Raw genomic sequence first — 21,698 nt, 5'->3', positions numbered from 1 at the left:
AGGACAGCCATCATGAAGAGGATATTAATATGAATCTTAAAAATAAGGGAAGAATATAGAATAGTCACTTACCTTGGGGTAAGTCAGTGTTTCCATGAGGGTCATGCACCAATTGCCAATCAAAGTCATCCTGTGCGCTCTGGGTCACCTCACATGGGCCAATATCACTATGGGCTTCAAATGTGCAGCCAGCTATGAAATATGAACATGTATATTGTCATCATAAAAGTCACTAAGCCATAAACATGTAATGAAAGCAAAATACATGTCAAAATGTATATCTAGGAAAGGTTTGTTAAAGGGGGATCTTATGGCAGCCTCCATCTACATGTATTTCAATATTTTAATTATCATATAACTGTAGGGAGAAAAACATACGGCTTCAAGATCACTTCATAACAAATCAAGCATTTAATGTGAAAAAAACAGTGTGTGTTACTGTTATACAAAGTTACAAGCTTTCAGGGGTAGAAACTATTGTATATTATCAAAACATGTATATGGAGCACCATGTTCGTATACCCTAGAGATGGATCCCCAAAGAAAAGTCCTTTTTAAATGCAAAGCAATATAATGCGAAAGCCAGTTAGCGCAAAATCTGTGTAAAAAAAGAATAAGAGCCGTGGCATCCAAATAAAGTGAATACAGTAAGCTGTTAAAACTTGCCCCCAAGAACATTGGCAGTTAACAGTTACATTTTGATAAATAATTATTTTCTTATTTTCAGTGAAAATCTGTCTATTTTAAGATATCACCACCTTTCAATTTCTTAGCACAGCAGGCATGTTTTTTTTTTCTCTCATTAGTTTCTCTATCAAGATCTACATTCTTCCATTACTCATGTCTCTGTTGTTGGTTGAATGAATGAATGAATGAATGAATGAATGAATATATGGATGGAGGAACAAAAAGAACAATCGTACGAATAGGAGCCTGCAGCAGAACTCACCACAAAGGGCGAGAAGGTTTTTTTTGTGCCAAAGCATATAGAGGAGGTAGTCAACTTGAATCAAATGTGCTGTAGCTATATAATACTTTCAGCCACAGTAAGTGCATATTCCATTCAAGTAAATAAAGAAGTTGTGGAGAATTGTATGAAGAAAAACAAAACTATTTCCATTTTAATTCACGCATATCGCAATGTTTTAGTACTAACGTTCTAGAGCCTTTGTGTTTTTGAGAAGAAATGTTGTAAAATATGTTAAGCTACCACTTTATTAGAAACACCCTCCTAATAGTAGACACCTTTGGCAAACTAGTCATATAATTTGTCGATAGACGGTTCTAAATGTCTTATGAAAGGTGAGATGGGAAGCACGAAATCGGAGATAGATCAAGTGGTTTGGGATATTTTATCGTTGACATCGGTTACACCACTTTTGTTCCAGGTGATAAGGGCACTAAAGCGGAATAAGTGAAACAACACTATTCAGGGCACCAACAATATTTTAGCCGGCTTTACTCTACTTGTTCTACATGTAAGCACATAGGTAGCTAAGGGACTCCACAGGTTTTTGTTCCTAATAAATTTGACAGATCCATGTATTAGGGAATAAATTCATATTCTTTTACTGGAGTGAATGATGCAGCTTATTTATTTTCGCAGCTATAGTGTATACAAATCCATAACCATCAGACATACAGTGAAGGAAATAAGTATTTGATCCCTTGCTGATTTTGTAAGTTTGCCCATTGTCAAAGTCATGAACAGTCTAGAATTTTTAGGCTAGGTTAATTTTACCAGTGAGAGATAGATTATATTAAAAAAAAAAAAAAAGAAAATCACAGTCAAAATTATATATATTTATTTGCATTGTGCATAGAGAAATAAGTATTTGATCCCCTACCAACCATTAAGAGTTCAGCTCCTCCAGACCAGTTACATGCTCCAAATCAACTTGGTGCCTGCATTAAAGACAGCTCTTACATGGTCACCTGTATAAAAGACTCCTGTCCACAGACTCAATTAATCAGTCTGACTCTAACCTCTACAACATGGGCAAGACCAAAGAGCTTTCTAAGGATGTCAGGGACAAGATCATAGACCTGCACAAGGCTGGAATGGGCTACAAAACCATAAGTAAGACGCTGGGTGAGAAGGAGACAACTGTTGGTGCAATAGTAAGAAAATGGAAGACATACAAAATGACTGTCAATCTACATCGATCTGGGGCTCCATGCAAAATCTCACATCGTGGGGTATCCTTGATCCTGAGGAAGGTGAGAGCTCAGCCGAAAACTACACGGGGGGAACTTGTTAATGATCTCAAGGCAGCTGGGACCACAGTCACCAAGAAAACCATTGGTAACACATTACGCCGTAATGGATTAAAATCCTGCAGTGCCCGCAAGGTCCCCCTGCTCAAGAAGGCACATGTACAGGCCCGTCTGAAGTTTGCAAATTAACATCTGGATGATTCTGAGAGTGATTGGGAGAAGGTGCTGTGGTCAGATGAGACTAAAATTGAGCTCTTTGGCATTAACTCAACTCGCCGTGTTTGGAGGAAGAGAAATGCTGCCTATGACCCAAAGAACACCGTCCCCACTGTCAAGCATGGAGGTGGAAACATTATGTTTTGGGGGTGTTTCTCTGCTAAGGGCACAGGACTACTTCACCGCATCAATGGGAGAATGGATGGAGCCATGTACCGTCAAATCCTGAGTGACAACCTCCTTCCCTCCACCAGGACATTAAAAATGGCTCGTGGCTGGGTCTTCCAGCACGACAATGACCCGAAACATACAGCCAAGGCAACAAAGGAGTGGCTCAAAAAGAAGCACATTAAGGTCATGGAGTGGCCTAGCCAGCCTCCAGACCTTAATCCCATCGAAAACTTATGAAGGGAGCTGAAGATCCGAGTTGCCAAGCGACAGCCTCGAAATCTTAATGATTTACAGATGATCTGCAAAGAGGAGTGGGCCAAAATTACATCTAACATGTGTGCAAACCTCATCATCAACTACAAAAAAACGTCTGACTGCTGTGCTTGCCAACAAGGGTTTTGCCACCAAGTATTAAGTCTTGTTTGCCAAAGGGATCAAATACTTATTTCTCTGTGCACAATGCAAATAAATATATATAATTTTGACAATGTGATTTTCTTTTTTTTTTTTTAATATATATAATCTATCTCTCACTGGTAAAATTAACCTAGCCTAAAAATTCTAGACTGTTCATGTCTTTGACAGTGGGCAAACTTACAAAATCAGCAAGGGATCAAATACTTATTTCCTTCACTGTATGTCATTTTTTCGACAATGTGAGCATTTATTTGTGTGTGTGCACAAGTTGGTGACTTACTGCATCTACTTAATCTACTAAATTACAATACTGCAAATGGTTAGGTAAGGAAATATGATAGCAGGCCAAGGGCATAGAAATAATTTTGGCAACGAATGTAAAGGGTCATTAGTTGAACTGGAAAAAAAAACAAAAAACTGAAAATTGGATGACTTACAAAATGTAACCTTAGAAGTGAAGGCAGTTTTTTTTTCTTGCTTTTATCAAGTAGAACACAATCCGATTGACCCAGTACAGTGACATTCAGAGCAGGACTGAAACAGCAGGGGGGGCTACAAGACAATAACATGCACAGCATAAAGAAACAAAAAATGGATGAGTGAAGAAGAGAGGAAGGATGGGAGTAGACAGTTTCCTGTATTTGGAAACTCTGTCTCTATTTTTCCAGGGTCAGCTGTCAATCATACACATATGTGACTGATCTAGCTAAGAAAACAAATCTGAACCTAGAATGCGCAAGATAGATCTTAAAAGGGCCACTGTATCCCGCAGATCTTTTTGCCTGCTAAAACTACACTTTCCATTTCATTTTCCATCTTTTATATATTGGAAAGTTTGAAGAGTAGGAGACTGGAAAGGATTAAAAGATTACAGGAATATGCTACTTTATACACTAGAATCATAAATACATTTTAAAACATTTTTAAAAAGTCAAGTATTTAGCACACAATGGCCTTACAAATCCGCTCACATGTTCCTTGCACCATATCTAGGGATTATAAAACATATAAAAATCTAGTCCGGTGCAAGTACTCTTAGCTATCTTAGGTGTACTCAAGGGGTACTACAGTTTAACTTGAGTGAAAATGTTATTTATTGCGTTAGCTGCTAATTATTTTACTTGGTAGATGTATAGAAGCCGAGAACAGCTCAAGAGTTTACATCAATTTAAGCTGATTCAAGTAAAACTGGTAAACCGGAGGCTGAAGAATAAGAAAAGATGTAACCTATAGCAACAAACTTGATTTATAAAAATTTAATAACTATCAGCCTTAAACAGAAAAAAATAACTAAACATGATAAAACAGATGGCATCTATGCTACTGAATTGTAAAGCAATGCACTATGCTCACTAAAGACCAATAGTTAAAGGGGTATTCCAGCTTACAGCATTTTTTACCTATCCACTGCATAGGTGATAAATACTAGATCGGTGGAGGTCCGACCACTGGGGTCAATGGATAGGTGAAATAAATGCTGTAAGCTATAATACCCCTTTAACAGTGCCTGTGTAATTTTCTTGTGGTACCCTTAAAGCTACATAATTTACACTTTTCTCATGCTAGGTTCCAACTCAACAGGTTTGAACATAATTTTATTTATTTTTACCTAAACCTTTCTTCCAATTATTATTACTTATAATAACCTAAACTAACCTTGCACCTTATGTTGTATTCAAAATTTCCAGCATGAATGACTATGGCGTCATCAGTTATGGAGAGTACAAAAGTATATTTTAAGAAAGACACATTTGAATATATTCTTGTCATCAATCTCAAGTTATTCTCAAACATCCTTAGAACACAGTACTACACTCCACCTCTGTTTCCTCTATAAAAGACTATAATAAAGCTGTCTTGCATTGCATTTGCACCCACCCTAAAATGCTATTTAAGTAACTAACAGCCATCTTTTCATTCAGTATATAAGACTTAATAGATATTCTTATTCCCACATACTAGCATCCTCATGACTAATAAAACACGTACAGATGTAATAAAATTGTTATTTTCTTTAAATAGACTCTAAAGTCCACAAATAGACTTTAATATCTACAATAGAATTTAGGATTACATCTAGAACTAAATTGATAGATGCATTTAGTTTGTCTATCGCATCTAGATCTTTATTAGAGAATTTTAGTTCTGTTTGAATTAATGAAGACATTTGTATGAACTTTATGAGACTCAATAGCAAGGTAATTCTCACTCGAAAAAAGTCAGTATATCAGAAGCATACTGCCTATTAAATGGGTGTTACCACGAATAGAAGTTACGGTACTTGGTCAGAAAGTTTTTTGTAAGTAAGGTCCCTCAACAATAATCTAATCACAGGGTGTCCTGGACTCCAAGCGATCAGGTGTAATATGTGGGGGCACCAAACTGCAAGGGATCAATTCCTCTGCAGCACCATTGCAGGGAATATAAAGCACTACACAGTGCTCATTGAAATCATTTAGCTGCCTAACGCATGGGTGTGCCAGACCTTTCAGAAAGAGAGATAATCTTTGTAGCCGGTCTCTTTGCGGCCCAAAAGATTAGGGTCCTGCTATTTAAAAGTGGGATCACACAAGAGAACCCCTTTACCCCCTGGGAGTCAATGTTTCCAGCAATAATTTGAAGTAAATTGATTTTAATCTACTTCCCTTGATTCGTAAAAGTTAATATCAAAGTATGGCTAAAACGTCCTTTGTACAGAAGGATAAGTTTGCTTTGACGAAAATGATAATCCTCCCCCAATACCTCTATGTGGTCACTAACAGTCCCATATGGATAGGGGAAAAGTAGTTAAAAATTATAGAAGGTATTATTAGAGTTAATTTGGAGGGGGAGGAAGGCCAGGATTAAATTCAATTATCTGATACTTCATGGAAAGATGGGGATCCTATCAATCCCAGATTTCAGAGAATATTATCTGGCGGATCAACTTCAGTTTTTGTCAAGATGGGATAAATACTGCCACTTACAGATGTTGATAAGAGAAAGTGAGGGACACTTTCGGAATCTGTTGCAAGTAATTTAATCTGGCCCACTAAAGGTGACTTTAGGGCACTACATATTGTAAAGATCATGTGTAAAGAGTAGGATATGACACGTAAAATTAATACAATTACGTTTTGACCTTATATTAGGGGATAGTCGTTTTTTGGAATCGTTATAAAAAAAGAAGACATGTCACTTATTTTTTCTATGAAGGTTAACTAAAGAGACTTTAGGTGTCCCAAGATCTGAAGCTATGTATAAATGAAAAAATGAAATTAGATAAGAGAAGGAGAATGAGGATGTACGGTTTTAATTTTTCTTCACATTTTACATACCCATGTTCTTCGGATGGCGGGAGGGTTGGGGATATAATTTATAATGTGTAGGAAGTATAGGAGGTATTTTTTGTACTATGGTAGTTTTTTTTATATGACAATAATGATCTATAATAATTTAAAAAATAAAATTAAAAAAACAGCGGACTAATTGACAAGTGTTTATAGAGTACTATGTGCTCTAAGTTCCTGCTACCTGCAGAAGCCACTAGAGGGAGCATAGGAGCTTACTGATATACATTTAGCACTATGTTAACACAGTGTGCATTAAGCTATCATATATGTGAACATGACATTCATAGTATACAATCTGTAACATAGTCATGAAACGTGTAATTGAAAAACCTGAATAAATCACATATAAAAAAAATATAAAAGTTCTATTAATTACCTGAAGTAGGTATAGTAAATGGGCTGACCAGATACTGTAATAATTCATGCAGTAACATTTTTAGTGTTCCCAACCTGGCCATGTCAAAACTGGACATTTAGGCTTCATACACATGACCGTAAGGGTTTTTACAGTTCGCAAATATGGATCTGCAAATATGGTGGCACTTCCGTAGCCGTCCGTAAGGTCGGAAACGCCAATAGACTTCTATGGGCAAGTCCGTGCCGCAATTGCGGACAAAAATAGGACGTTTTATATTTTGCAAATCATTTCTACGGCCCAAACTCGCATCCGTAAATATACGGAAATGCGTCCGTGGCCTGCAGAAATGAATGGGTTTGCAATTTCAGCGATAATTACGGATGAAAACTATGGTCGTGTGCATAGGGCCTTAGGCAATAGTTAGGAAAATAACTTACAAGTTAATGAGATCAGTTTGTGAGCGGCATCAGGCGCATGGGCATAGAGCACATGAAGCTAAGGCTAGTACACCGCACATGTGAAGTGAAGCGAGGTGCACTGTTCTTGGTTTCATGTGCGCAATGCTAATTATTGCATCAACGGACGGTTTTGACGTGGGCAGGTTTAGAACTCTAAACCCCAGCTGCATAACAACATGCTGGTGGTTTAGTGGATCCAAACCTAGCTTAAGCAGGAACAGGGCTTCTCTGAGTCCATATAATAAACAGAACTTCTGTCTGCCCTAGAAAACCCTGCTACTGACCAGTGCTCCTGTAAAACCTACTTGTCAGAAGTAGTAGCTCACAGGTTAAGCAAACTGTAACCACAATACCAAACAGTGAGCAAATGGAAATAAATTAGTATTTTTTAGTTATGCCCGAACATCCTAGTAAACAGTCCAATAATGACCCCATTGACCTTCATGTGAGACATTCCTTCTGCAGGAATAACAGATTGGCGTGATGCAAATGTGATGAAAAACATGGACATGTTCATGTAACCTTGATACGGATACCGTTTCCTGGTGAAGACATTAAGTTCTCTACTGATTATCATGAGCGGTGTTTGGGCAGGATATAAAAGACAATACTGTTTTGCAGTATGAGTGCAAGAAAATCTACCTGTAATCAGCAGCAGCAGCTTCTTCCTGCACAGTGAAAGTTCCGTTTTACTTTTTTGACACATTTGTTTTTGTAAAAATGATAGGAAACTATTTTCCTATTCATTTTGCAAAATATCGTAGCGAAATCCGTAATGAAAATCGCTGAAAATATATTTTGATGAAGATCAATGAAAAAAACGTATGCATGATGATTGGTTGATAACAGGAAACAAAAACTCTAAGGGGCTGCCATAGTTTACGGCGTTCATGATATTATTCTGCAAATCATAAGATTACGGCAATACCAAATTCATATTGTCTTTATTTGTATATTTTACAACATAAAAAAAATTGCCATATTCTGAGACCAATGGAGCTAAGAGAAGGCCTGTTTTTTGCGAGGCAAACTGCAGTTTTTACTACATTTTGGGGTACATACACATTATGGTCACTTTTTATTTAAAAAAAATTGGGGGTACAGCAATTCTAGAATTTGAAATATTTTTTTTATGGATTTTACTATGCATTATAAATAACATTATATTTAAATCGTTTGGATCGTTACGCACAACACGATACGAATTATGTTTAGTTTTATTGCTGAACTAGTTTTCTTTTTATATATATTCTTAAACATTTTATGAACGTCTCCTTCAAAAAAATGTTAGTCCCCCTATTGGACTTGAAAATGCGATCATTTGAACGATTACATAATACACTGCAATACTTCTGTTAGGGTATGATGGGGTGACAGAGTGCCCCCCCCCCCTCTGTCTAATGGCGTAGATGCTTCAGTCGCAATTGATTGCGGCATCTAAGTGGTTATACGGCCAGAATCAAAGTTATGTTCGTTCGAGCAGGGGTTGTCAGGTGACGCTTGCTGCGTATTTGGCGGACTGAGCTCCTGAGCTTGCTCCACACTCCCCCGTGCAAGTCAAATGTCGGGTAGGGTTAAGTGCTATATACATTTTCCCAGAAAGTAAGGCTATGTTCACACAGAGTATTTTGACGCGGAAACAGCGTCGCAAAAACGGCCCTAAAATGCCTCCCATTGATTTAAAAAAACTGCCTCGCGGGAAAAAGAAGCGACATGCCCTACCTTCGGGCGTTTACGCCTCTGACCTCCCATTGACTTCAATGGGAGGCAGAGAAAGCGTATTTTGCTGTGTTTTATGCCCGCAGCGCTCAATGGCCGCGGGCAAAAAACGGCGCGAAAATCGGCGTGCAGGGAGAGGAAAATCTGCCTCAAACTTCCAAACGGAATTTTGAGGCAGATATTCCTCCTGCAAAATACTGAGCATAGCCTTAAACTTTTTCAGGAGAAAACAGCTCCTGAATTTCAGACGTAATTGCATCTACTCGCGTTTTGCGGGGCGTCTTTTAAGGACGTAATTTGGAGCTGTTCTTCATTGGAGTCAATGAAAAACAGCTCCAATTACGTCCCAAGAAGTGTCCTGCACTTCTTTTGACGAGGCTCTAATTTTACGCGCCGTCTTTTGACAGCGACGCGTAAAATGACAGGTCGTCAGCACAGTACATAGTAAAGCCCATTGAAAGTAATGGTCAGATGTTTGCTGACGTATTGGAGCCGTTTTTTCAGACGTAATTCGAGGCGTAAAACGCCTCCATTACGTCTGAAAATAAGTCGTGTGAACCCAGCCTAAATCTACCACTAGTGCTGCAAAAAGCAACACCTCATACGGCTACATTCATGGAAAAATAAAAAAAAGTTATGCTCAACCAAATGCAGTAGGGCGAACAATTAAAGGGACCACATTATGCAGCAATTACATATACATGACACATAAAATAACTGCTGTAAAATCTGATTTACTACTACATGTAAAACTTCACCTACAGCTGAAATATTATTTATGAACTTTTTGTATAAAACTTTCCACACCTTGACAAGCCTATTTTGGCTCAGTATAGAGAATTGTTCTGTGCTATTATTAAATGTAGGTTGGTGGGAAAGTTTCTATCATATCTTTCACTGTATTACCGGGCAGATATCTGCGTACAGGAAATAAGCCTCTTCCGAAGTTATGTTGTAAAATGTAACATCTTTACTTATTACATTAATGGGAAAATGTTATATATGGATTTGTCAGTAACTGTGGCACTTTCATATAATCTGTATCCTTACGAAAAGTTAAACTGCAATGACCTCACCCTTCCATAAAAAGTACAGACACATGAATTTTTTATCCTTTTAACATTTAGCTTGGGTAAACCTTTCGCATTTAGCTAAAGTAACAGGTTGTTTTTTTTCAGTAAAATGGCAACATAAAAAGTTTATAAACAACAACAAAAAAATGAAAATGGTTTTATAGGGTATGTCCACCAATTTTATTGTACCAATGTATATAAAATCAGATGGATCACAAATGATGACGAGCAGTTTAAGGGTATGTGCACACTGGTCGGATATGATGCGTAAAAGTAGTCCGACCTAGAATTACGGCCGAAAAACTGCACTGAAATTGTAGTGCAGATTGTCAGGCCAGAATCCCCGCTGCAGAAAACATAACTAAAAAAAAAAGAGAAAAAGCCAATACTTATCTCACTGATGTCACCACACCGACGCTTCCCTCTGGTCACCGTGCAGCCTTGCCACCTGTGATGACGATGCAACCCATGTGAAAGTTACAGCCTGTGATTGGATGCATAAGTCACATGGGATGAAAAATCATCCCAGGAGGCCAGGCTGCACAGAGAATAGGCAGGAGAACAAGGAGACGTTGCTATGACAACGCTAGAGGGTCAGTATATATTTTTTTTGTTTTTCACATTTGCGATTTTTGCATCAGAATTACAGCTTTTCCTCCCCAACATATCGCAACATTTGCTATTTTTTTGCAGCTTTTACCTCCCCATTGAATGGGTAAAAGCGCAACAAAAATGTAGCATAAATTGACATGCTGCGGATTAAAAAAAAAAAAAATGCACCGCAGGTCAATTTCTGAACATTTTTTAGCTGATTTTTTCTGCTACTCCAATACACTGCGGAAATCCATTACAGAAAATCCGCAGCTAATGCGCTTAGCGTGACACCCTAAAACAGCCTTCATCTTAAATTTCTCCTGATTAACCCAAGATTTAAACTTTTTTTTTTGCCATGTTAGATATTTAGACGGCACCCCCCCCCCCCACATACAGGTATGGGGATTAAGATATTTTTTGTCCCCGATTTTTAAAAATCAATAATATTCTTCACATAACTTTTATTTTTCAAGTTTAAAATTACTATTTAGTCAAGGGTATAAATGCATTACACAATTGCCATAAGTGACTAAGAGCATACGAAGGTCAAACTGAAACTAAGTGCATTATATAAATGAACTGGTTATCTGCAGTATATCGGTACAATAACAGAACGGTCTTACCACTTGTGTTCATTCAACATCAGGGGAAGTTTATCTGATCCAAAATAGGAATCCATAAGCAGGGGTTGCGTTCACTGGCGCTAGTTAGCCCTGTCAGAGGATCTAGTAATGGCCCCCAAAATGGCCCCTAACACAGAGTAACCACCTTGAAAAGTGCAACCCCGCCCAGAGTTTGCCCCTAGAATAAAGTTACCTCAAAAAAAGTCCCCCATATTTTTCCCTACGCATCGATTGTAACGATGCTGTATAGACTCATATGGGAATCTCCCTACTAAAAGACAGATTAGGAGGTGCCTAGTATGACAACGATGGGACAAGTCATGAGGGACGCTACCAAAATCCTGGACATCGTTGTGCATGTGGCACATGAGGTTACCATTAACGCAAGAATAGCAACGCACCTGGCCCATTAAATAAATTAGGTCCACCCCGCTCCCGGGGTACATACAAAGCAACGCTAAGCAAATTACATAAAGTGATAGGTAACTCGTTGTTCACGTAATTAGTAGTAGGCGGAACGCAATGTAGAGTGTCGTCATAGCGACACAAGTAAACAACTACACTATATGCACAAAACTATTGCGACACACCTTAGATCATTGAATTTAGTTGTTTCATTCAGTCCCGTTACCACAGGTGTATAAAATCAAGCACTTAACCATACAGTCGCTTATACAAACATTTGTGATAGAATGTGTCATTCTAAAGAGCTCAATTACGGTATGTTCATACGCTTACTAATAAACGTCTGAAAATACGGAGCTGTATTCAAGGGAAAACAGCTCCTGATTTTCAGTCATTTTTTTAGCAACTCGCGTTTTTCGCAGCATTTTTTATAGTATATAAAAATTTATGTTAGACAATGACTATCACAAATAAAAAGTCTAATTTAGGGTTACACTATATAAGAAAAAAAATTTGCTAAGAAAGCATTTTTTTTTCAATTTTTTTAAACTTTAAGTCTAAAAATTCTAAAAAACCTATTATGTGTATAAAAAATTATAAGAAAAAAAACCTGCTTCACAAAAACCACGTCGCTAGCCCAAAAAATTAAAAAAGTTAAAGCCGTTTAACGCATGCTAAAAATGGCTAAACGGTTTCTGGTCCTCAGACGGTTAAGCAATAAAAACTCCAGCTCACCCTCACATCGGTACATTGACAGTAAAATAAAATCAATTTATGGCGCGCTCAGAATAATCATTAAAAAAATTATATCAATTTGGTATCTCCATAATTGTATGGACCTGCAGAATGAAGTAATTTTTACCGCACAGTGAACTCTGTACAAACTAAACTAAAAATAAATGTAGAATTTGCTGTTTTTTTCCTATTCTATCCCAGAAATTTTTTTTTTGTTTGTTCTCCAGTTCATTATATGGTACATACATTAAATGGTGGCATTAAAAAACACCACTCAGTCCACCAAAAGCAATCCTACATATGGCTATGTCAACTGAAATACAAAAAGGTTATGGATTTTGGAAGACGGGGAGAAACATAAATAAATTAAAAACCGAAAAATGGCTGCAGTGGCAAGGGGTTAATCCATTCAAATATTGAGATATATTCAATTGGGAAAAATAACAAAATGTACTGCTAGAGCAGCAAAATGTAATTAGGTGCTTATCCATATCAACAATAACCCACAATCAGTTTGTAATAAATCAATATCCTTGAGGAGTAAAATAATTTGAAGGCTATGTAAACCTTTGAAAGGCATCGGTTTTTTTTTACTATAAAAAGGTATTCTCTACACAGAGGAGCTGTATCGTTCGCTAAATACTGGTTCCATCATTCCACGGGACTGACTGGTTCAGTGACACGAGATTAGAGACACGCAGGATCCACCTGTTATCTATTACATCTAAGTTCATAACTTAGATGTGATAGATTACATCTGGATCTGACACGCAGGACCTGCAGACGCTGGACCCGCTGACACTGAACCCGTCAGGTCAGCGGGACTGACGGATTCAGGTCATAGCGAATGATACAGCTGCTCTGTATACAAGATACAAAGCAGCTGTATCTCAAAAAGTAATTTTTTTTAAAATAAAAACTATTTAGAAAGTTGCACCAATCACACTGATTGACCTTTTTATTAAAAACAAATGTCTTTCAAGGGTTTACATGGCCTTTAACAATAATAAGCTGCGTCCATTCCATATTCTAGCAAGGTTATCCTGCATGCTGGCTATATCCGACGCTGATGGATGATGAAAAACCTCTGCATTGCTCAATGTGACTAAGGCCGGATCTACACGAGCATGTGCGTTTTGCGCGAGCAAAAGGTACTTAACAGCTCCGTGTGTCATCACCATATGATGCGTGGCTGCGTGATATTCGCGCAGCCGCCATCATTATGACACTCTGTTTGTATGTTTGTAACCGGAAAAGTACGTGGTGCTTTTCTGTTTTCATTCATACTTTTTACTGCTGTTGCGCGAATCACGCGCGTCCCACGGAAGTGTTTCCGTGTGCTGCGCGTGATTTTCACGCACCCATTGACTTCAATGGGTGCGTGGTGCGCGAGAAACGCACAAATATAGGACATGTCGTGAGTTTTACGCAGCGGACACACGCTGCGTGAATCTCACGGACAGTCTGCAAGGCCCCATAGACTAACATAGGTCCGTGCGACGCGCGTGAAAATCACGCACGTTGCACGGACGTATTACACGTTCGTCTAAATAAGCCCGAATAGGGATCCAATAAATATGATTTTAAAATAATAAGCGGTAGCACAACTGAAAAAGTCACATCAATTTACTGGTATTATATCACAGAGGCGCAAACAATTACACTTCTATAATTTTTTATAGATCTCTGCCATGTGTAACTGCAGCAACACTATGACAATATGACACTAAGAGTATGTTCACACGCACTGTTTTCAGATGTAATTCGGGCATTTTACGCCTCGAATTATGCATGAAAAAAAGGCCCCATTACGCCTACAAACATCTGCCCATTGCTTTCAATGGGTTTTACGATGTTCTGTTCCCACGAGGTGTTATTTTACGTATCGATGTCAAAAGACGACACGTAAAAATACACCCGCGAAAAAGAAGTGCATGTCACTTCTTGGGACATTTTTGGAGCGGTTTTTCATAGACTGCATTGAAAAACAGCTCCAATAACGACTGTAAAATACGCCGCGAAAAATGCGGTTGCTACAAAAACGTCTGAAAATCAAGAGCTGTTTTCGCCTGAAAACCGCTCCGTATTTTCAGACGTTTTGGGACACTGCGTGTGAACATACCCTTAGAATGACTTTGTGCCACCCCTGCACAATCTGTTTATGGGTTGTACTGAGTCCCTGTTTATGGCCCAGACCCATCAAATTTTTCAACCATATTGCGGTTTATAAACGCTTTATAGATTACATCTTTTTCGCTTGGACATGCACTGAACAGGAGGCAAGATCATTTGTTGAGATTTTAAATGAGAGCCCTTTGGCTCATTGCATGTCTTCTCATGTCTCCTTTAAATAGTACACTCTGGAACGCTCGGTCTGTGTGCAACAAAATCACCTTTATTCAAGATTTATTCCTTTCTAAGGGTATGTTCACACGCTTACTAAAAAACGTCTGAAATACTGAGCACATTTCAGAGAAAACAACCTCTGATTTTCAGGCGTTTTTTGAAGCTGAAAATGAAGCTTCTTTTAAGGCCTTATTCACACGAACGTGTATTACGTACGTGCTACGCGCGTGAAAATCACGCACGTAGCACGGACCTATGTTAGTGAATGGGGCCGTTCAGACAGTCTATGATTTTCACGCAGCGTATGTGTGCTGCGTAAAACTCACGACATGTCCTATACTTGGCAGTTTTTCGCGCATCACGCACTCATTGAAGTCAATGGGTGCGTGAAAATCCCGCATGGCATACAGAAGCACTTCCGTGTGTCGCGCGTGATTCGCGATACAGTAGTAAAATAAATGAATGAAACAAGAAAAGCACCTCCTGCTTTTATGTTTGTAAACATAAAAACAGAGTGTCTTCACGCTGCCATATGCGCGGAAATCACGCAGGCACGCAACACATACTGATGCCACACAGAACTTTTAGGCGTGCAAAATGCAGCATTTTTTTGGCGCGCAAAACGGATACGTTCGTGTGAACAAGGCCTAAGGCTGAGTTTACACTGAGTTTTTTGCAAGAGGAAATTCTGCCTCAAAATTCCATTTGGAAGTTTGAGGCAGATTTTCCTCTGCCTGCACGCCGATTTTCGCGGCATAAAACGCCGCAAAATACGCTTTCTCTGCCTCCCATTGATGTCAATGGGAGGTCAGAGGCGTAATCGCGCGAAGATAGGGCATGTCCCTACTTTCTCCAGTGAGCCGATTTTACCGCCCCCGGGAGAAAACCGCCTCCGCCTCCCATTGAAATCAATGGGAGGCATTTTCAGCGAGTTTTGCGGCGCAGTTTCCACGTAAAAAAACTCTGTGTGAACCCAGCCTAATTTGGAGCTTCTTTTGAGGCTTCTTTTCAGGCGTTTTTTTTTTATAGTGTTCAATGGAAAATCAGCTCCAAAAAACGCCTCAAGAAGTGACATGCTACTTCTTTTTACGCCGAAAAATCGGAAGCAGAGCGCCTCCAAACATCTGCCCATTGATTTCAATGGGAAAACGGCGTTCTGTTCCGACAGGGCGTTTTTTTGTACGTGGCTGTTTTTCAAGAAAAAAGGCCGCGAAAAAGAAGTGCATGTCACTACTTCACCCGTTTTTCATAGACTCTATAGAAAAACAGCTCCAAAAACGGCTGTTAAAAACGACGCGAAAAACGCGACTGATTAAAAACCTTCTGAAAATAAGGAGCGGTTTTCCCTTGAAAACAGCTCCGTATTTTCAGAAGTTTTTTATTTTGTCTGTGCACATACCCTAATGCTTCTACCCTGTGCCAGTCACTGCACTGGTTGCCCATTCACTTTATAATACAATTTAAACTTACAATTCTCACCTACAAAGCTCTCCACAGTGCTGCACCATCTTACATCGCCTCCCTCATCTCTGTCTACCACCTTACCTGTGCTCTACATTCTGCCAACCATCAAAGATTAACATCCGACATATGCCGAACCAAACGCTCCAAACATTCACAGTTTTAAGAGTGTCCTGAAAACACCATTTCAGATAGGCCTATCACATTCCCTAATCTGGTTCCTTTCCTTTGCCCCCTATTACATTAATCATCAAAACTTGACCCTTTTATTCAACAGTATCCCTAACACCCCCTGCACTTCATATCTGTGCACGCAGATACTGACTGTCAAGGAATCACTACTTGAGCAATTCCCAAGAGTGAAATTTTATGGAATTGCTGTACAAGCAATTCCCCAAAGGCAGCTGGAGAATGTCTGGATCAAGCGAACAGGTAAATCACCTACCACAAGTCCGTCACCACTCTGGTCAGCAGAGTCTAAGGCTACTCTATGGTCTTCACCAGAGCCTGCCACAAGGCAGGTCGGAATTAGCTGCATAAAACCCAGGTTGCTTTGACAGAATAAGGTGTTGGACAGGAGGTGCACATGCAGGCATTACCAGAACGGATAACCAGACAAGCCAGAGGGGTAATCAAGAAACAGAGTTCAAAAACAGGAGATACTAAAAGTCCAAAACGCAAAACAGAAGAATACCATGAGTTGCAGAGGTCAAAACCAGCAGAGAGCAGATTTACCAGAGGGTAAATCCAAAGACAAATCTGAGGTCCAATTCAAAGAGTCCAAATAGTCAAGGTAATTCAGGGTGTAACCAGGAGCTTGATCAGAAACATGCATACAGAGGAGAATCACAAGCAATAATGAGAAAACTGAACAAATATAAATGCTCGACTCTTGGCCCTGATAGGTTGCAGACAGAGAAATGATATTGGCTCTGCATCTCAAACCAGGGCCACCCAGAAGCTTGGCTTGTAGTCATGACAACCTTAAAGTGACGGATGTTTTCTAACACTGACTAGGTTACTGGCTCATGCAGCTTTATGTGTACCATATATACTTATAAAAGATGGCTGGACCACAATACAAAACACTCACTTTTTTCATTTTTTTGTCACCCATTATCCTAATAGATTGTAAGCTCTTGCAAGCAGGGCCCCCTGTATATTTTCCCGCTGAATTGTAAAGTGCTGCTGAATATTTTGACGCTTTATAAATAATAGTTATTATTATTATTATTATTATTATTATTATTATTAGCAGAAAAACAAGGGGCAAAACAAGTCCCAGTCGCACATCTCCTAGCAGGAAAATGAATAATAATAATAATAATAATAATAATAATAATAATAATAAAAATAAAAACCTGTGACAAAAAAATTTATTCTCAGAGTTGTCTAAATATCCGACATGGCAAAAAAAGTTTTAAATCTAGGGTTACACCCGAGGAAAATAAGATAAAGCCTTTTTTAAACTGCTTGTCATTATTTGTGATCTATCTTCTAGAATGTGACTGTGGATTAAAATACATCTGCAGAATGATCCTAAGGGCTGGTTCAGACGAACGTGACGTTTTTTGCGCGCGCAAAAAACGCTGCGTTTTGCGCGCGCAAAAGGCACTTGACAGTTCCGTGTGCCCTGTTCATATGGATGCGCGGCTGTGTGCTTTTCGCGCAGCCGCCATTAATATGACACTCCGTTTGGATGTTTGTAAACAGAAAAGCACGTGGTGCTTTTCTGTTTACATTCATTCTTTTACTGCTGTTGCGCGAATAACGCTTGTCCCACGGAAGTGCTTCCGTGGGGCATGCGTGATTTTCACGCACCCATTGACTTCAATGGGTGCGTGATGTGCGGAAAACGCAGAAATAGAGAACATGTCGCGAGTTTTACGCAGCGGACTAACGCTGCGCAAAACTCACGGACAGTCTGCACTGCCCCATAGACTTGCATAGGTCCGTGCGACCCGCGTGAAAACCATGCGGGCTGCACGGACGCAAGTCACGTTCGTGTGAATCCCCCCTCATGATGATGAGCAAGATTGACTAAACATGGCTCCAATATTAAAAATCGCTTTTTTGAAACATAGTATTTCCAAACACTTTTTTTCCCAAACCCAAGAGAGATCTGTCAGGTTTGAAATGAACAATCCTTAAAGAAATCCTTTAAATGTTCCCGTAAGGGGGAGTTCACACTGAGTTTTTTTATGAGTTTTTTGACGCGGAAACCGCGCCGCAAAACGCGCCAAAAAACGGCAGAAAATGCCTCACATTGATTTCAATGGGAGGCGGAGACGTTTTTTTCCCGCGAGCAGAAAAACCGGCTCGCGTGAAAAAGAAGGGACATGCCCTATCTTCGGGCGTTTACGCCTCTGACCTCCCATTGACATCAATGGGAGGCAGAGAAAGCGTATTCCAAAGTGTTTTATGCCCGCAGCGCTCAATGGCCGCGGGCGAAAAACGCCACGAAAATCGGCCTACAGACAGAGGAAAATCTGCCTCAAAATTCCAAACGGAATTTTGAGGCAGATTTTCCTCATGCAAAAAACTCAGTGTGAACCCAGCCTAATAGGTTTCATAGGTTAATTAATAGGGAGTCTTTTGGGATTTTTAAAATGTGTTATATTTTCTTCTCTCTCTTTTTTTTTAATACGTATTTATATTCTGTGGGTTATATATATATATATATCCATTGGAATGTTCAAATATATTCATGACTATAGTTATAGAGTAGGTGCATATAGGTATATACACATACAATGCTGTGGAAAAGTAAAAAGTATTTGCTCCTGCCCCAATTTCTTCTGTTTTTGAATATTTGTCACACTTGAAAGTTTAAGATCATCAAACTACTTTTAATATTAGCTGTAGAGAAAGATAAAAGATAAACGACGCACATGGTGTATCATCCTAGGGTGTATAAAATATGAGATTGGAACAAGAACGGTGCTCACCTGGTAGTGTTGTGCTGGAAGCACAACGTCCTTCTTAGCTTTCTTTTTGTTTCATATACCCACTTTTAATATTAGACACTTATAACCCAAGTAAACACAAAATGCTGTTTTTGAGCGATTTCATTTATTGTAGGAAAAATGCTTCTACCTGGCGCTATGTTAAAAAGTAACTTCCTCCTTAGCAACTAAATCAACCAGTTAACCAAATTGAATTGATAATTGGGTTACATTTTACTAGCTACACACAGGCAGGATTACTGCCGAACCTGTTTTTAAAAGGTTTTTTTTATTAATTTTTCAAAGTACAAAAGTACAAGTAAAGACAACATAAGCACCAACCTGTAAACTGGTTGGAAAAACAAGGCACCATGGTTACAAGACAGTCAAAGTACAGAGAAGGCAGTGAACAAATAAAGGAGTATCATAATACAGGATATACTTTGCTGCTAATCAGTAGCAAAAGAGGTGGCCGCAGTAAATGCCTAAGAACAACTAAAAGAACACACATGCACATACCATTCAACCAAGCTCTCCAATCATCCCGCATTGCTCCCAGTCCATCCAGAAGGGCAAACAGACATTAGACGGCAGTGTCCGAGGCCTCCAACCATCTAGACCAAATCTTCCCAAATTTGTCAGGGCAGCGCCTGTTGAGATACAGTTTTTGGTACATAGGTACGTTTTTATTTACTTTTTGGACCCAATACTCCAGACACGGACACGTCGTGGCCTTCCATGCCATAATCAGAACCTTCCTAGCACAAAACAAAGCAGAGAAATATTTGATCATAATAGCCATGTACAAACCTCATTCATTATGCCCAAAAGGCACACTCTAGGGTCAAGGAGCCGAGGAAAGTCAAAGTTATCATGAAGGAACTCCACTACTGCAGACCAAAACGGTGAAACCTTAGTACATAACCATATACAATGAAGGTATGTGCCAACAGCAGATTGACACCTAAAACAGCTATCCGACCTGGACGCCCCAATACGAAGTCTAACCGGGATATAATATATCTGGTTTATAAATCTCGACTGTATTAGGAAATCCCTTACACTGACAACGGAGTCAAGGAACGAAAGCTCCACCTCCCTCCACTCCTCTTCAGCCAAATCAGGAATATCCCTCTTCCACCCCACAAATGCCCCGGCAAAAGGCAACAACAAGGCATATGTGTGAGTGAAAGTCTTGGGAAAGTCCGGGGTGCCAAGCAAGTCTCCACTCTGGAAAACCCCAAGGAAGGTGTAGTTGAACCAAACTGGGCTACGCAGGCATGGCGTAATTGGAGATAATGGGAAAAAAATCTTCTCGGCACCCCAAACCTCTCCTCAAGCTCAGAAAAGGACACAAAGCCACTCTCTGCAGAGTAAAATTGACCCAAGAATCGAATACCCACCCCAGCCCACATCCCCACTCCCGGTAATGACATTAGGTGAGATAACCATGGATTGTTCCACAATGGGATCCTGGGAGAGTGAGATGGACCTGTTACATCCTTCAGTAAGACGTGTGCCCTTTTCCAGGCACTGGCTATAGTTTGCAACGGGAGCGGCGCATGACACAGGGATTTAAACCTATATAACAGGTTGGTAAGACTCTCATAAGAAGTCATAAGTGCTCCTGCTAACGCAGTGGCTGCATTGCTTAAATCTATGTCAATTCACCAGTGTGCCAGCACCAACTGTGAGTAGAAATAGAGGTTAGGCACTGCCATCCCCCCCATTCTTTTAGTGGCCTGCAATAAACTAAGTCTAAACCTTGGGGTGCCCCCCTGCCAGTAGAACGAGCGTAACCTCCGATCCCGAAACTTCACACAGGTAAGTATACCTGACAGAATGTAGGCACTCGTCCTGTCCAGAAAAACGACTTTGCAAGAAGGATGGCGGTGATATTAGCAGGATTAGGAGTCAGGGCGCTCAGGAGCGCTGTGAAGCACGTCTACTCAGGCAGATATCCGGCCACGCCCCACTGCCGTTCCTGTTTAATCTAAACACTTAAAGGGTAACTAATCGTTCAACAAACTTCTTACATGTCATAGTGACTTGTCAGATGTTTTGATTGGTGAGGGTCCGAGCACTGAGACCCCCACCACTTTTTCCGTAAAGCCGATGTATCGGAGTACAGGCTCATAAACTTTCTATCGAGCGCGTACTCTGATACATTGATTTCCAGAAAAAGCCGTACAGAAACGAAGCGGCTGAGCGCTCACACCAATCGAAAAACTTCTGACATGTTACTATGACATGTCAGAAGTTTGTTGAACGTTTAGTTACACTTTAAGTAGAACCTGTCTGGCAATGTGAAGCAGTCTAGAAGGTCTCAAAAAGAAGAAAATGATGCCACATTCTAAAGAGATTCAAAACAAAGATGCAAAACAAAGTCATTGAAATCTACCAGTCTGGAAAGGGTTACAAAACCATTGCTAAGGATCAGGGACTCCAGCAAACCACAATGAGAGCCATTATCCACATAAAAAACTTGGAACAGCGGTGAACTTTCCAGGAGTGGCCAGCCTACTAAAATTACTCTAAGACCGCATTGAAGACTCATCCAGGAGGTCACAAAAGAACCCAGACGAACATCTAAAGAACTGCAGGCTTCACTTGCCTCAGGTAAGGTCA

General features: G+C 39.7%; 1 protein-coding gene across 6 annotated transcripts in view; it reads right to left on the bottom strand.

Annotated features, from left to right (window-relative positions):
* Positions 1–21,698, bottom strand: part of PTPRU (protein tyrosine phosphatase receptor type U) — a 142,204-nt gene that overhangs the window by 67,686 nt on the left and 52,820 nt on the right. For all 6 annotated transcript variants that reach the window (XM_075853332.1, XM_075853334.1, XM_075853336.1 and 3 more), the window contains exon 2: positions 73–192. In XM_075853332.1, the coding sequence (XP_075709447.1) occupies positions 73–192 (120 nt within the window). The remainder of the gene's footprint in view (positions 1–72; positions 193–21,698) is intronic.

Source organism: Rhinoderma darwinii, chromosome 2 (genome assembly GCF_050947455.1).
Source record: "Rhinoderma darwinii isolate aRhiDar2 chromosome 2, aRhiDar2.hap1, whole genome shotgun sequence".
NCBI lineage: Eukaryota > Metazoa > Chordata > Amphibia > Anura > Rhinodermatidae > Rhinoderma > Rhinoderma darwinii.
This window is presented reverse-complemented; position numbering and strand designations above follow the sequence as displayed.